This window comes from Dicentrarchus labrax, unplaced genomic scaffold (assembly GCF_905237075.1).
Source record: "Dicentrarchus labrax unplaced genomic scaffold, dlabrax2021, whole genome shotgun sequence".
NCBI lineage: Eukaryota > Metazoa > Chordata > Actinopteri > Moronidae > Dicentrarchus > Dicentrarchus labrax.
The window spans coordinates 17,522,823-17,540,496 of NW_026136706.1; the positions used below are offsets into that span (position 1 = coordinate 17,522,823).

General features: G+C 42.2%; 2 protein-coding genes across 3 annotated transcripts in view; one reads left to right on the plus strand and one right to left on the minus strand.

Annotated features, from left to right (window-relative positions):
• igsf3 (immunoglobulin superfamily, member 3) overlaps positions 1–9,012 on the plus strand; it is a 68,410-nt gene extending 59,398 nt beyond the window's left edge. The window contains exons 7-9 of the mRNA XM_051402720.1: positions 1,535–1,945; positions 3,813–4,259; positions 4,838–9,012. Coding sequence (XP_051258680.1) covers positions 1,535–1,945; positions 3,813–4,259; positions 4,838–5,088 — 1,109 coding nt within the window. The 3' untranslated portion in view covers positions 5,089–9,012. The remainder of the gene's footprint in view (positions 1–1,534; positions 1,946–3,812; positions 4,260–4,837) is intronic.
• Positions 9,013–14,662: 5,650 nt separating this feature from the next.
• On the minus strand, positions 14,663–17,583 carry rpe (ribulose-5-phosphate-3-epimerase). 2 transcript variants are annotated; one of them, XM_051402721.1, is made up of 6 exons: positions 17,400–17,583; positions 16,948–17,027; positions 16,695–16,834; positions 16,384–16,518; positions 15,439–15,525; positions 14,663–15,345 (listed from the first exon to the last, which is right to left on the minus strand). In XM_051402721.1, the coding sequence occupies exons 1-6, from the start codon at positions 17,546–17,548 to the stop codon at positions 15,223–15,225; spliced, it is 714 nt and encodes a 237-aa protein (XP_051258681.1). In that variant the 5' UTR covers positions 17,549–17,583; the 3' UTR covers positions 14,663–15,222. The 2 variants fall into 2 exon arrangements, with proteins under 2 accessions (XP_051258681.1, XP_051258682.1); XM_051402722.1 differs by having other exon boundaries at positions 17,385–17,528.
• Positions 17,584–17,674: the final 91 nt, after the last annotated feature.

A 17,674-nucleotide genomic window follows, 5' to 3' on the forward strand; every position in this document is an offset into this window, starting at 1 on the left:
AATACCAAAACAATACTTTTTTTTGATTCCTTACATTGAGGAATATAACAATTTTTCTACAAAACCCCTTTTTCATTTGACAAAAAGCCAACATTGTTAAATATTAAAGGCTGTTTAAACAGAAGCACTACAAGAACTCTGTCTAGATAAAATGCATTCACATCTCCAAATTGATAAAAATGTTATCAGACAGTCTGATTAAAGAATAAGTGAAGAAGAGTACGAATCTTGTATATGTGCCATACATATTTATTTACAACATAAGTTTGTTTTTACAAATTTATAAACAATTAATTGCATTAAACTGCAATTACTGCATTTGATAGGCTTGCAAATTTACCTAGAAAAAGTGTACAAATCATCTAATATGTGTGTTATTTTGACAATTCTAGTAGACATCAGTCCTCTGATCCAAATAGATGTTCCACTCTCATTTTGGTTGGAATAATGACTAATGGAATAATGCCGTTGCATGTCTGCCACTGAGATCAATTAAGGAAATTTGTTTCCCAAAATTGGGCTCAGCCAAGAAACAACTCTTGGCTCGCTGTCAATGTACCAACACTAGAAAGCGCTACCAATCAAATTGTTATTGCTTAGGTTAAAGACTGTAAAAGTTGCTGATAGAGATGATCAGCACTGGGTCTGCCAGGTCCAGTCAAAGAGGCTAGAAATGGCACTTCATGAATCCACATATATGGGGAATTGATCGACATTCATTCAAGCTGTAAATACCGGCACTGTGATTATGACTCTATGTGACAAATCTTTATTATGTAATATTAATATCAGTTGTTTAAAGAGCTCGTGAAGTAGAAGAGTGCTTCATGTCCTGTAATGTTGAATATAAAATACAGCAGGTCTTACGGCATGAAAAATGAAATAATCCTCCCCCGAAGCATTTGACAGCGGGGCCCTGGTCGCGGTCACACCTGATGTACCTGCAGCTAATCCTATCCCACAACCGATGTCACTATAACCAATCCTGTCACAGCATTCAGGGTAGCCTTAGCTCCATCCTGACATCTCAGTTACACCTCTATATCATCTCCTCCCTCTCCTATCTGCTCTCTTCCCGTCCTTGCTTGACTTTATAAATGCATTCCTTCTTTTTACTCTTTGCTTTTCTTTTTGGCAGTCTGACAGACCCCCTGCCCTGCTTTTGTCTTGTAGCTTACCTAATTATAGCCACAGACTTGCTTTACAATCCACCCCCCTCTCCCTCACCCTTGTCTCTTCAACTGTTCTGCATCTTATCTTACATTTCTACCGTGATACCAACAGACCTCCCATCCCCACAGCTTTGATTTGCCTGACATTTCCTCCTTCCTGTCACCTGCCTTACCCACCCACGCACCACTATCTTTTCCTGCACTGCTGCCACCAGAAATAAACCCAGCTACAGGTCGTGTGTCACAAAACAGAAATTGCATTGTGTAACTGTCAACAGCACTCACATTGTCCTGTACCCAAAGGAATGACTGTCTTCTCTTTCTCTTTCCATTCTTCCCTGTTCTGTACTAATTCTTTACAGAGAGCAAGCTGCGAGTGCAAAAGACCAACCAGTCTCAGGTGTACCTGGAGGACAGTCGTGTCAGGATCAACTGCTCCATCGCGTCCCAGACCAGCCAGGACTCCCAGCACGCCGTGCTGTGGTACGTGAGGCGCGCAACCGGGTCAGAGGCAGATGAGCTCCTGCTGAGAATTGAACGCTCGGGGGCCTTTGAGTATGGCGCCTATGCAGACGAGGAGAGACTGCGTCGCCGAGTGCAGGCCGAGAGGCTGTCACCCCGTCTATATGTGCTGACGCTGAACAGGGCAGAGAACAGTGATTCTGGAACATACTACTGCTTGGTGGAGGAGTGGCTGAGTGACCCAGATGGAGCTTGGTATCGACTCTCCCGGGAGTCCTCAGGGTTCACGCAGGTTCTTGTCAGACAGCCAGGTGAGCAAGCGGTCGAAAGTGCTGTTGTCTCCAACATAATGCTTATTTATTCCCACTGCAGAGAAGCAGCAGCTGCTACTTTAGCCCCACATGCTGTCCTGCTTTAGACCAGTTGAACATTATTGTCCCGATCCCTTTTCCAAATCCCTTACACCTTGCCTCTCACTTTTACATGCTCCGCTCAAGACCTCCAGGCCATTTCGCTCTCATGACCTTGCACCTGCCCCGGGCACAGCTCAGGTGGCAAAAAAATGTGATAAAGTCGTGCCAGCCCTCCTATGCCATGCCAGAGGGCCTGGCATATGAGCCTGGCTCAGAGTGAGAACCTAAATCTCTTGTCTAGTACTATAAAATGTCGCTCAGAGCCACAACGTACCTACTGCCACCCAAACACTGACATCCTACCTTATGGAAGTTATCTTAAGTAAACTCATCTCATATCTCTTTCTGTACTTGACTCAATTTACCCACATCCCATATTCTCTCACCACAAACGTCCCCTCCTCTTCAATCAAACTCCATGCCCCAAAATGCAAATACACAACAACTCATCCATCTTCAACATACCCTTTTTTTTGTATGAATCTATTCCACACACCAGCTGAAGGTGACTTCTCTGAGAGCAGTGTTCTTCTGCCAGGTGTCCTGTTTATAATGCAGAGTGAAATCCCCAATATGGCATCTGTCCAACTCGTGAGGATCAAAACGTCTGGTCATAAGCGAATAGGGCAAGGAAAGCGCCTGTATTTTATGTAGACAGTGAAGCTGACACTGCTCAAACAATTAACTGAGCTACAGCGCACATACAAATATATGATATCATATCATATCATATCATATCATACCATATCATAATCTGGAAGGTAGTTGATAACCATATAGGTTTTTACTTTTAATGATACATACTGTAAATATCTACAGAAGATGAATAGAATATGCTATATAAACATCATGGATATTCATTAAGGTGCTAAAAAATGCGTTCACCTAGGAAGTCATCCAGAAATCTGCTTGTCTGGAGGAAAGATGAGGGGAGATGTGTGCCAGCAACGTTTTTTTTTTTCCTGCTCTCCCGCTGTCCTTTCTGCTTCTCGTTTTGCTTTAACAAGAAGACCTTTCAAAACTGTTTGTGAGAGGAGCTCAAGCAAGCCAGGTCTTTACTGCCATTTTCTTTTTTAACTGCAGTGGAACTGGGTCATTGTACCATCCCTGAAGGGTTGTAGCATACCCATACAGACAGACACACTATCCTTGGGGCAGGATCTAACCTTGCTGCAACGCAGAAAGACTGGTGATAGCTGTGGGCAGCACTGTGGGATTTTTTGTCTTTTGTTCGCGTTTTGAAAGTTTGGTGTCCCTGTTAGCAGAATCATTTGTTGGCTTGCGGTGTTAATTTGAAGTTCAAATTAAGGCTGCAACCAGTGATTATTTGGATTATGTAATATTTGGAATATTTTCTCAATCGTTGTGTGCCTAAAATGTCTGAATGTGTCAAAACAGTGAGAAATGCCTGCCACAATTTTGATCTATCTGTCTTTAAATAGCTTGTTTCATCTGATCAACAGTCTAAAGCACAGAGATATTCAGATCCACTATCATACAAGAAAAAAGAGTTTTGGGCATTTTACTTGAAAAACAAATTTAATTGATTTTCAAAATAGATGCTGATTAATTTTTCACCAGTCACCTAATATATCAATCGATTATGCATCTAAATTGTATTTGAAATAGAAATAGCAGTCAATGTAAGTTTGAGTGAACATTGAGACTCGATTGCTATACCCCAAGAAATTCTGTACATTTCAATACATAACCACCTTTTCTGCCCCCATCTGTTTCTCTTTCTTATCTTCTTGGACCTCTGCAGAGGTTCGACTGCAGGTGGAGGAAATGGACTCAAACGTGACAGTGGAAGAGTCTGGCTCCATCCGATTGGGCTGTAGCATTCCCTCCCAGTCGTCCCGAGACTCCCGCTTCTCCGTGTCCTGGTACGTGGACCGCTCTGAAGATGAGGAAGATGAGGACCAGCCAGGTGAGGAAGAGAGAGAGCGGGAGTGTGTGTTCTCCATCGGCCATGATGCCGTTTTCGGAAATGGAAACTGCAGTCCCAGAGAGGAGGCTGGGCCAAATTCCCGCCTGCAGTTTGAGCGGATGACCTCTGACCAGTACAGCCTGACCATTCAAGGAGCACGGCCAACAGACGCAGGCCGATATTATTGCCATGTGGAGGAGTGGCTACTCAACCCTCGCAATGCGTGGTACCGACTGACCACTAACAACTCTGGGTTCACTATCGTCAATGTGCTGCAACAAGGTAAGTCCGTAATTAAATAAATCCTTTGAGCTTCTCTGAATGTAAGTGAAAATGAACACAGAAACATGAACACTATACTTGTATCCATGTCTTCTGTTATTATACTGGCAACTGAAGACCGGAGATGTTCTTCACAGATAGCACAAGGTGTAATTAACTGCTGAATCTTTGGATGTTTCGTCTCACAGTATATATAATATTGTCATATTGCCCAATCCTACTATGTCCTCTGTGTTACAGTGTATGTAACTAGAGAAAATTATAGGCCATAAAAGGAGCTCTCAGATAGATATGTCATCACTACCCTACGTTGGATGATTTGGCTTCCCCAGTTAAAAGCAGGGCAAGAGATCACCCACTGTTTAGCAATAAAGTTGAGCAATTAATGGTGTCAAAAGCGATGCTTGGATCTAAAGATGTCAAATAAATTCATTCACCAGTGTCAACAGCTAGATGAATTTAATTTATTCTACATGCTAAGAGACATTAAAAAAAAGAATACAGTTTCTTAAAAAGGTCCTTTTCAAGGAAGGGTTTTTGCATCTGTGAAAAAACAGATTTTTCTATTCTGTCAACAGTGTCCTCCCTCCAGTCAGTGGTGTGCTCCAACGACTCCCTCTTCTACTTCGTCTTCTTTTACCCCTTCCCCATCTTCGGCATCCTCCTCATCGCTGTGCTGCTGGTGCGCTACAAGAGCCGCAACAACAGCAAGAGCCAAGAAGGCAAGAACGGCGCCCCCCTCCTGTGGATTAAAGAACCTCACCTCAGTTACTCTCCCACCTGTCTGGACCCACCTGCGCTCAGCCTACACCCTGGCTCCGTCGACTAAGCGAGGGTCCCGGCCCCCCCCCCCTCCCCTCCCCTGCCTCGTGCACATAGCGGATCCAGCCAACACAATGCCAGGGAGCAGATCTGGACTCCACCTTCAGAACTTACTGTCGTTCACTGCTGTGTTGAATTAGTCAATCAGTTGATCAGTTTAAAAATTCCTACCCTGGTGGCTGCCTGTTTAAGTTAACAACAGTGTTTGTTTTGCTCTGTGTGTGGGTGTGTGTGTGGATTAGAATGGGTGTGCCATGTTAGCACGATTAATTGTACGAGTGCGAATTGAAGGGCGAGAGAGTATCACGAGCCTCTCTCATTTTTGTTTTCTGTGAAACTTAATCTCATAGCTGCATTTTAATTTTTATTACTCTGAATATTTGTCTATTTTTCAAAAGAGAAGAAAAAACTGCGCACATGGAGATCACTGGCCAATCCGGGAAGAACATTTAAGAGAAGGAACTCTATAATCAACTCCGGCACTGAGTGGATGCCAAAAAAAAGTCTCCGCACTGATCCAAGAGCAGCCACAGCCTGGCCCACTATGTTGGTTGCCATAGTGATTCTCTGCGCCCACTGACTCCGTAGCTGAAGACTTGGTTGCCAGCCTGCATAGAGACAAAGGCAAGGACACACAAGTCTGTGTCCTAAGTGAGGATGTGTGTATGTGTGTTGGCCCACCTGCCTCCACAATGAATTTGCCTTGGCAGACAGAAACAGGTCCTCGTGCGCCACTTAAACACTGCCAGACACTCTGGCCTTAGTGAGAGACTGCTCCGCTCTTTTCTTCTGTCCTCCTCCTTTCTAAAAAGAGACGGTGAGAGAAAGAGGGAGCAATGTCGGAAATGATGGAGAATAAATGAACAGTCCTCTCCTGCTGGAGATATACGTACTTTGACATAAGTATAATCTTTTTTTTTTTTTTAGTGCCAAGACCTCCTTATTTCCACTCTGTCCTCTGTGGCTAATGTTTGAAGTTTTAAAGAGAGGGGGAGAAAGCTGATTGGTTTTTGAGGCAGATTGTAAATATATCCGCTCACCTCCTGCTGTGAGTTTATGGGCCTTGTGGGCAAAAGGGTGATTTGTACACTCATGTTACATCAGTTGAATTGTCCTGTTTAATTTACACTTTGGAGGTAACTGACTGCAATTAAATTCTTGCATATTTCTTTAAGTTGCCCATACAACCACCTCATCCTGTCTTTGAAAGATATCAGAAGCTCAAAAGATGCACATTAGTTTAAAAGAAGACTTTTGATTTGTTAAGCGCCACACTAAAGATTACCAATGTGTAGATGTGTAGTGAAACCCTCTAAAAATGTTATCTGCACATTATAAGAAAACAAATTGATGGGCAAATGTTTGACTTTTGTGTTTATTTTAAAGATTTTTCTATTTATTGTTTTATACTACTTTGCATAGCTTTGTAAGATTTTTCTTTTTGCTTTGAAATTCTCTAAGAACTGTGCTGCTTGTGTTGCCAGGCAACTGCACCAAGCAGATTATGTCAATAGCCTGTGTGTTGGCAGTGTGGTAGATGTACAAATGCTAGATTTGTCCTGCGCATTGCAGTCTGTAGCATTTCACACCAGATTGTTAAGTTTGGTCAGTGTCATAACACTGTATATCTATACCTATAATGAAAATTACTGTGGCTTTACATGTACATTAGTTGAACAGACAAGTCACAAAAATTAATTCACGTAATGCTTTTTGCTTGAGTCGCGTTTATTTAGTGAAAATGTGATGTAACACCTAGGTAGGATGTTTGATCAAAGACAGCTGAAGCTGAACTGTTGAAACGTCTTCTAATCATGGATTCTAGCTAAAGGCGTCATCCTCGGCTCCCCTGACGCAAGGCAGAAGGGTTGAAAATCGGTGTCACCTTCCCTGGAATGCAACTGCCAGGAGAGGTGTGAAATCCTCCACCCGACCTGGTCCTAACCCTTTCACTGCCAGACTGGACATGAAAACTCTTGAAAACCTTGACATTGTTGTCTCAATTGTGTCAACATGTATATTGCATGACAATACTGCAGGAGGAATTTTGATGTTTTGTAAACTTTGAACTCTTTGAGCATTGTGTTTGTGTGACAGAGCAGTGCCCAACCCCCCCCCCGACTTCCTGAGCCAAGAGTCAACACAAAGCCCTGTCCCTCGTCATTTTTAATATTTGACTGCCATTTCCAGATGCCCCTTGAACCTGTGAAGTAATCTATTTCAAGAATGGGTGTTGTGGAGATTGTGTTTGATATTATTGCTCATATTCATTTCATATTGTCTTTTTAATGCTTTGCTTTTATGCAGCACTTCATTAAACAGATTTATGTAAAAAGTACGTAGCTGATACTGACACAAGCCACTGAGTTCTGAGATTTCAGCCTCCTGCACTGTTCTTGAAGGTAACCAGCCCAAGGCTGGTGCTATTTAGTCAGTGGTTGTGAATTAAGCTACAATTAAATGTCTTCAAAAAGGAAAAAAAAGAACCCATCGATTAGCTGCCCGTCTACTTGTTGTTAACCTTTTGTTTACAAGTGTTTTCACAAAAGTAGTATTGATGTGGATAAATAATCATTAGCAGAGAATTAGGATGGTGTGCACATTTAACCTCAGTTGGGTACAAGGTGCCGGACATAAGCAGCATATGGTAAAAGTTAAGTAGTGCACCCAGTGAATATGGCAAACTCCCAAGAAGTTGTAAGGCAACATCTCAACCATCAAAGTCTTTATCAGGCAAACATCCACATTAGAGAAAACCGAAACTGACAAGAAGAATTTGAGGAACACATAAGCCAAAAAGTTATCCACTATATACACAAACTCACATGGCAACTATGCTAAAACTGTCTAAAAACCTATGCAGGGTATATGTATATATACAGTATAATACACATTTTTGACAAATGTACAATATTGTGATTGTGCATGAGAAAATCAATTTGTAAATAGTCTTAGTTTTTTGTGATCTCCTCGTTGTAGGTGGAGTTGTCATTTTCTCTGTATATATGGCCTGTTTTCCTCACACATGGGTGCCCAACAAAGACCTTGGTGGTCAAAATGTTGCCTCATTAAATTGCAGTATTCAGTGTGTGGACTACCTCTCTTTTGCCATTATAAACAGTCTTTTGCCTCCCGTTGTTATTTGATGTGACTTGCGAGTGCAAGTCAAAGGTATATATATCAAAACTGCAGGAAAGCCCTTGTGTGCATTTCCAGGCCCCAGTATCACCAGGAATAATTGATAGAGCTGTTGGAAAGGTCTTATGCGATTTGACAGTAATGGTTGCATATCTTATTGACTTCCATTTGCATTGGCAGTAAACGCTAATGGGGAGCTGATTTCAGTTTTTCATGAGCAAAACTACGGGAGCTTGTTTGTCGGTTGAATGATTGCCTTTTATAAATCTTAAACATTCCCAGAGATGCAGGTTGTGTAAATGGTGCCACTGAACAGCTGCTTCAACTTCAGTGTGTACATCACATATAATCTTACACTTACTTCATGCAAAATTCATTTGACTTTTAGACTTGAGCCAGGAAGTGCAGGGCGTGGTCGCGGTGTGTGTCAGAGCGCTGCCGCTATCGCTGGAGCTTGAACAGTTGAACTCTGAATGATGTTTTTTGTAGTAATAATATTATTACCATCCATAGCTGCCTCCCAAGATTCCTCCAGACGTTCTGACAGTGTTGTAGCTGCGTTTTGAGGGCTGCATGTATTGGCTGTGTGCTGGCTCCAGAATTTAGGTGTAAAATAGTTTGTGGTGATGTTTTCAGTTTCAGCCAGTGATGCTTTATTTTCAGTGATGTATTTTTATATGACCATGGTTTATTTTCTTTTTTCTTTTGTTATTCTATCGAATAGTTGCCACCGTGACCATTAAAAAGGCACTTTGCTATTGTCAGTTTATTGCAATAAAATACATTAAGTGCATCTTCCTGTTGTCCTTTCAACCATATGCATTTTGCATCATTTGGAGTTATTAATCCAGCTACAAGCACCATTCCCAACTATTTAATTCTGTCTTAACCGTAAACTCAAGGTTAATTCCCTGTATGTAGCAGGGTCTTGTTGAGTCGGAGTGGGTTTTCAACGTCTCACAGCTACGTATTTACTCTGTATGTGCAGTTGGGTCTGTGCGTGTATGTTGAGTTGGGGAGAGGGAAGAAGTTGGGTCAGCATGTCAGAGGATAAATGATGCTTAGAGGGCCTCCTGCAAGTCAACCAGGCACTTTTTTGACAGCCTCAGCAAATCACATTTCACTATTCATAACTCATCCAATGCAGATGGACTTACTCACTCTTCCTCCCTCTCTCCTATACACACACACGCACAACTTCTGAGCAGTCACCCACCAGTCCATGTCATTCGTAAACTTCTCTCTAACGCCTTCTCCCATGAATTCATATTAATGCGCACATACCCAGTGAAGCCAAGAACAAATGCTGCCATCCATTCCATAAATCACGGTGACACAAAGGGAAAACAGCATTCACTGCAAGAAAAATCATAGTTTGGTGTTTGCTTGTGGAGTCACTGGATTGTTTGCTAGGTGCTGTGATGCATGCAGGTTCCCATGCAAAAGCTTTTTGGTCGACTCTTGACAAAACAATCTGTCTTGACTGAAAGAGCCCCCACACTCAAAGATCTATTGATTCCGCTGGTGCTGATAGCAGGCACACTGATATTGCTGATGTTATTGTCAGCCAGCTCCATCACAACTTCACAGAGTGCAAAAAACCCAGAATCCTCCCCCTTTGAGCACCATCTTCCTGTCCCACTTTCTCCCTGATTCTTGTTCCGTCTCCTTTTTCTCCAGCACACACACACCCTATGAGGAAAGATCTATTTTGCATAAAAGTAAGCAACGTCCACAAATCCATAGTCTTCGCCGAGGATGCAGACACCAGAGGGCACACATGGACAGACAGTATTTAACGATCCAGAGCAGCAGGGCAGCATTCAGGCAAATAGATTATCATTTATTACCAGTGAGAAAGGAAGCACTCCTGCTTTCGTTGTGGTGAGCTTCATAACAAGGACAAAGAGGAAAAATCCATAAAGAACGGTACAGACCGACATACAAGTGGAACTGTCAGAAAGGAATATTTCCTGTATAACCATGTTGACTTACCATAACACAATGCTTGGCATCAACTATATATAAGCAGGACAGATATGTTGTTCTGTTCTAAGAGGTGAAGACATAAGGAGCTACAGAATTAACAGCTTGCAGTGTGACTGGTCTTTTGAGGCGTGTGCACAGCTTGTTGCACTCACCTTTGTATACCACACTGCTTTGTGTGGTATGACTCACTGTGATCAAAGTGTGAGTCAGTAAGAACAGTGAGATATCTTGTTAATATACAAATTGGAAGCGTCACATCTCGAGTGGCGTACTGGTTTGCCTCTACATGATTTAAGTATAGTAGAAAGTGAGCTAACAGTTGTAGGAAAACAGATGTACCACCTGTCCTGCTGAAAATGGCACTACAGTTTGCTGGTGATGTATCAGCAGCAGTGAGTAGTCTCTGGGGCTGTGTGATCTGTGTAACTTCTGCTGGAAAAAAGTAAGTTGTTGATGATTATTATGGAAACTCCAGGCAAGAAAATATATTTCACATGCAGCGCAAAACACACAAGACACTGACATCCAAACAACAAAAACACTGAGGGTCCCACATCATTTATTATGAATTAAAAACATGCACAAATTTACAAACACACAAACTGCCACGCACACTGGAATATTCTCATCTCATCCATAATTGATAAACACTAAAATTGTGTGTGTACTTCCACTGGTTCTGCCTAAGATGGAGTAAACTGATGCTGAGGTTGCTACTAGGCAACGTTCCCCTGGGAGTGCTGCATTTAGTCTCTTTATTCTCTTAGGCCCCGTAAAAGCCTGGAGATTCAGATCCAGAGCTAATTAACTGTTCCAGGCATTTGTTGTTTTATTTGTTTTTTATTGAGAATTTAAATGAACATTTAAATACCTGATAGGTTGGATGACCTTGCTGATATTTATAATTTATCAGGAAGATTTTGCCAAGGCCCTTTTTGTCTTGACCTTTCCTAGTAAGACTAATATTTGAGCTTGGTCAACACATACTTTTCACTATCCAAGGATGGATTTACCAGAGGTAGTTTAACATAGCTTCTGTGAACAGGAGTAGATGGAGGGATATAGAGTTATCAGACATGCTAGCAGCTCTGTGAGGTTGTACTTACAGCAGTGGTTTAAGCATCACAATATGGATGTATTATGGCTCACAATGACAATTCTAACATACTGATAGTTGCTGAATACTGTAGTTTTGGTCATTTTGACCTGATAGTTGCGCTAAGTGAAAAATTAAGGGATCCCCAAAGTTATTAGAATCCACCAGTAGGGGGAGATGAATATCTGCACCAAATTGTATTGCAATCCATCCCATAGTTGTTGAGATATTTCAGTCTGGACCAGAGTGGTCGACCCACCAACGTAGTCATACCAGGAGCCACATCGTTAGCATGGTGAAATGGCGATCTGGCTGTCATATATTGTACATCCAACAAGATGGAGTACTGATTTTAATTTCCTTGGATCCATGCCAGACCTGCTTAGCAGTGCTGTGGCTATATAAAAATAGATTCATGCAAGCAAATTAATAATTATCATCTGTGAGAAACGATAAGCTCATAATATAGCCACTGCATTCTGCCTTTAGGCGTTTTACACAACAGTATAGTAAACAGGGTGCTCAGAAGCAGCAAGGGCAAATAACTGCCCTGACGTGTGCCCCCTTCTGTGAATCACAACTCAGTTATCCATCATAAGTGTGATATATACTGTACAGTAGCCCAACTTGCTGCAGGGCAAAGCAAAGAGATGTTTTGTAATATTATTCAAAGCAAGTTGTTTTTTAATTGTTAATAAGACTATGCACATTCGATCAGATGATGCCTTTATGCATAAGTAAAGGTGGTAACAACAGCAAGCTAATCAGCGATGTGCATCTTGTTCTCCAGTGGGATGCCAAGTAATTATGAATGAGGAGCAGGCAAAGCAGGGTTCACTAATGTGCCTTCAGTGCTGAAGATGAGGAGAGAAGCAGAAAGATATAATTCTACTATATAATGATCCCAGACAGGGGGAAGGGTGAGTCATGGAGGCAAAGAATCCATCAGGGAATAGATGGAACAAAATAAATGGCATCTGAAAGTGCAAGAGAAGAAAAAAAAAGGGGGGGTGGGGTGTAAAAACCACATTCTCCTGGGACGAACAGCTACTTCAAACTGTATCTTTGGATGGGCCTATTGAATATTTGACAACATATAATATAGCCTACAAGGGATCTCATTCAGTGATTGATCTCTCATAAACATGAATATGGGTAAAGATACTGGTATCAGAATGCTTGAGATCCTGGTGTGAAATTTTCACATGGATTTTACTCCTACTCAAACCAGGCGTAGCTGCTCCCTGTAGTGGTGGTGTGTGTTCCTGTGAGTGAGTAGTGGTAGCTCCTGCGGTCCATCAAGACGGCCTTTGAGGGGGACCTGCTGTTTTGGTGATCTGACCGCCTTCACTGGGTGGTTGTACACCCTGTGGTACTCTGTTGAAGTCTGCACACATCTCTGCCTGGGACTGAGACATTCCCCTTGCGGCAGTGCTCTGAAGATCAAAAGCTATACATGATGTCTGTCTGACTCATTTTTGGTGTAAAATCTTTTTCTGGACTTTAAATATCGGCGCTTTCTCTACATTTCTACCTCTCCCTGTGTGTATTCTTATGTACACACCATTCATGACGCCATGACAGACATAGGCGATTCACACCTGACCAGGAGGAAAGGCCAAGTAGTGATGTACAGGCCTATTACTGGTTTTAACCGCAAATGACAGTACCTGTGGATGTGGTTGTCATGGCACCAGAGTGTGAAGTCTTTCATGAGTGACTTTGATGTATAAGTTAAAGCCCAGCATGTGAGATATGAGTCTCCCACTGTACCCTTCATACACTAACTCCGCCATTGGTGCTGCTCATATTTCCCTCTCTGCATTTTTAATTTCATATTAAATCAACAAACAGCGCATTAACAGTGCAAGATAATCTGGGGAGAAAAACTGTCAATTAGCTGATTATGAGACTGCTACATGGCTTAAGGAGTGTGGAGCATATGTAGGTGCTGACTACACCCTCACACTGAATTGTGTCCCTGTCTTTTGCAAGGCGGCAGTGACAGAGGCATACAAATCGCCTGTCATCTTCCATTAGAACAGAAATCGGTCACAGGAGATTCCCTCATGATGTACAAACTCATGTATTATACACAAACTCCTGTCACATGCACGCGCTGTATACGAACCTCTATGTACACGTATACAATGATGAACAGAAATGATGACATTATCTGCCATTACACGTGAAGTTGAAATGAAAATACAGATTTTAGGCATCAATATTTCAATGGGTCTGTGAATTGCCTCCAAGACATGTGTTGCATTATTGAGAGGGAGCTGCTTGCAGTTTGAAGTATGTCATGGGTGATTCTCATTGACAGGAGGAATTCTTTCAGCAGACAAAAAGATGAGAGATACTATAGACGTGTCTTTAGTCTTTCTGGGTGTCCTCAGGAAAAGGTTTCTACATTCCAGTCCGGCTCAACTAATGCAATGTTACATATTGATTCCCAAAAATTCACCCTGCTCACAAACTTGGATTACTCCCATTTCCAACTAAATGGTCTGGGGCACCACTACTGCACATGATTTACTTTGTGTATAAACAGTTTTCAAGTCATTTTGCCAAAAACATTTTCTCAGCAGCGCCGCTCTACAGCAGCAGTCTATAGCCTCTGCAGCACTGTTGGTAGCGGTGTTCACACTGTGGATGTTGAATGCATTATAGATTACAGCACTGTTTCTAATCTAGAGCTGTGTAAAATATGTAGATATGCTTACAAATAAATAATATATTCTTACAATTTAATTACATTTCTTGTATTGACGAGGAAACCCCCAAACTATAAGGGATTTTTGTCCAAACTCGCCATCTAGTGTACGAAAAAGGAAACTGTAGTAAAAGCCAGTAACATAGGTAGGGTTATATTTTAAGTAGTCATGTCAAGTAAAAGTACTGAAGAAGGGAGTGTTATATTAAAGATTATACTATTGAAGCATTTTACTGATGTATTTGTACTATATTGTACTGTTGAGTAGTTTAATCTACAATAATGAAGTTACTACTAACTGCAGCTGCCAAATAAATGTAGTTGAGCAAAAAGTACAATAATTCCCTCTGAAATGTAGTAAAATAGAAAAATAAAGTATAAAGTATTAAACATAAATGTAATTAACAGTACAGTGAATTTTCTACACTGTTGGACTATAGTAATGATGTTTACAGCTCTCTTAAATATTGGTCATCGTTCAGAATTAGCAGGACCCCGTACTGCATTTGCCAACCTGAAGGTAAAAGATCAAGGGGCTTAATTCAGTAATTTGCTGTGTATTCATAAGTCTGCCAACACTCTTTTTCAATTAAATAGTATGAACGACACTCAAGGTCAAACTGCAAAGAATTCACACTTCACTTCATTTGTGTCTTTTTAATCAGCAAAACCAAATCTCATGGAATTTAGAAGTGTACATTATTTTTGCTCAGTAGTGTTAAGTTGCCTGTGAATGGTCCATTTCAATGAAAACAGCAAAAGCCAAGGAGCCAAGATGATCTCAGATGGAAAAAAAAAACTGACTTCCATCTGAGAACGCGGTGCTCCTAGGACCATTTTATTTCCATAATTAATTTATACTTCCAACTTACAGGGTAATCAAACAATACTCAGGAATGTTTACAGATGTGAAATCGGTGTCGCCTCAGCTCCCGCCTCGAAATGGTCGTCTCACTTTGAGTTATTTGTTCAGAGAGGAGATTGTGGCAGCAGAGGATAAAGTTCAGAAAGTTTTGCAGAGGCGCCGTGGAGCTTCACTTACATCAAACAGTGATTTGGATTTGCCATCAGCTCTCGCCTCCACAGAAGCCCCCCCTGCTCCGACCGTAACCCCCGACCCCTACCCCAAAAAATGTCTGTTCCACAGGCCGCTGTGTTGTGTTGCTGGGACGGGCAAGTAGAGCTTCGACAAAGCGGAATTATCAGCGGTCCAGTGAACGTTTCTGGATTGCTTCGGCCACCGCGGTGCGCAGGAGGGCAATGACAGAACGAGGGTCGTCACTGCCTATCACAGCGCTGCCTGACACAATCATGTTGGCTCCTGCCTGAAGCAAACATGAGCATTCGTGAACTGTCAGCGGACACAAAATCTATAAAATAATTTTAAGATGGTTATTCTATTAGTTGATATTTGTTACCTCTGCACATTTGTGAATGCTGTCAGGGCCGACCCCTCCATCCACTTCAATGTCTAACGAAGGGAACTGACTCCTCAACCAGCTCACCTGAGTCACATGCAGAGAAATAAAAGAGAACACCATTTCTGAAACACGATTTTCAAACGTTAATAGGACTGCAAAAAGAGACACAGTGCTGCGGATTAAATCAAACACATTTTGAAATTGAAATGCTAGTCAGACAAAACTGCTGTGCTTTGGTGAACCAGCGCTTCTATCTGGGCTGTGAACTGTTATAGACATTTAAGAGAGGAGAGCACTGAAACTGAAACTCATCTTTATTTAGTATTTATGTAATACCAGTTTGTGTAGTACTGTGGTTGAGCAGAAACTTGCATAGAATGTGAGTCTCTCACTGTGAAAGTGAAACATTTCCTGGTACTTAGCTGTATTGTTACTATTTAGCAGAAATGTGAAAGAAACTATAGTTAGTCTAACGAGATGACTGAGATATATAAATTGTTGTATACAAGTTATTTAAACTATCCCACGACTGTTTCGGTTGAAGGCAGCTCTGCTTGGCTTGGTCGCAGATCACAGAGGCGCTGTCTACGCTCTGTGTCCTCCCCTAACAAGATGCAATGAATGGAGCATGCATCCATTACCGGAGCAGCTCAAAGAGAATTGGCCTGTAAAGTATTTCTTTTTGTCACAAAGGTCCACTTGTTTATGTATTCTCCATAACTGTAACAGCACGCTTTTGTCAATGCACTGCACATCTGATATGTGACACTGACAAGTGACACCCTTTGAGGTATTCATTAGGTAAAAGCAAACTGGTGATTTCAATGATTCACATTTCTAATTACTTACTGTGGCACAACATCAAAACAGTAAGCGGCACGTACTCCACTGTGACTGAGTATCTCATTCAAATATTTCCCTCTACCTGTGGTTAGTCCTTACCTTGGGCATCATGTCCTCCATGAACTTCTGTCCTCCAAAACCCGGTTCAACAGTCATGACCAGAGCCATGTCGATCTGGTTAGCCCAGGGTGCCAGCTCCTCAACAGTAGTACCAGGCTTTATGGCCAAACCCACCTGCAAAACTCCCACAGTGTTAGTGTGAAGGGATTAAATACTGTATGAATTCATACAAATACTAACATGCATTTTTCAGACAAGTCTTTCCGACATGTGGTTTGTTAAATAAACCTTCAGATTCATTACACCTGTATTCTAAGAATCAAGGCCACTGTGCAGCATCACTGTCTCACCTTCATGCCACTCTCTTTTATCTCCTTGATGAGGTTTCCAGGGTTAGTGGTGGCCTCTATGTGGAACGTGTACTGGTTGGCCCCCGCTGCAGCCATTGGCTTCACCCACTGCTCCGGCCGAGACACCATCATGTGCATGTCTGCAACATCAACACTGTCACATTACTGCACCACACAGCAGAGCCATTCATGACTCACTTTAATGGGATAATTGGGTTATGGCTTTGATTATATGTGTGGGATTTTGTCTCACCAAAGAAAGGGTCTTGGCCTACTGACTTCCTTAGGCACTCTACCATGGGGTGGCCAAATGTGATGTTAGGGACAAAGTGCCTGCAAAGGGGAAACAAAAACAGACATTTACCTTCCAGCTGTGTGGACATTGACTCATCTTGCACAAACAACCGCAAACTAACGTCTTGCGTAAGTGTAGAGGAAGATAAAACACCCAAAACAACTAGCAGGAAGAGGGAAGAAGTGTGTTGTTAGGATTATACGCTCAGTTACTGTAAGGCCTCTTCAGTGACAAAACCTAAACCAGATAAACCCAGTTACATAAATATTCACTTCCTCCGGCTTAACTTCTGGCGAGCTATCTTAGCTTGTTGATGTTAGCCAACTTTAGCTCTCACCCACTGAACTTCCAATTGGGCGCTGCTAGCCGTTAGCATGCTAGCTCGTGTAACTTACTACAGGTGAACTGACCCGTCCATGACGTCGAGGTGCAGGTAGTCCGCCCCGCACTCCATCATCCGGACGCACTCGCTGCCCAGACAGGACAGGTCGCTGCTCAGGATGGACGGACCGATCTTCGCACTGTAAGCCATGCTGTTCACCGCTCTTACTGTCCTCATGCAGCCCTGGCAGCTAACGCAAGAGGTCAAGTCAACCGCGACGTAAAGTACGACTTCCGCTGTGAACCTTCAAAATAAAAGCTATAAGGCGCTGCAAACCCAAATGACTAAAATGTGTAGAATACT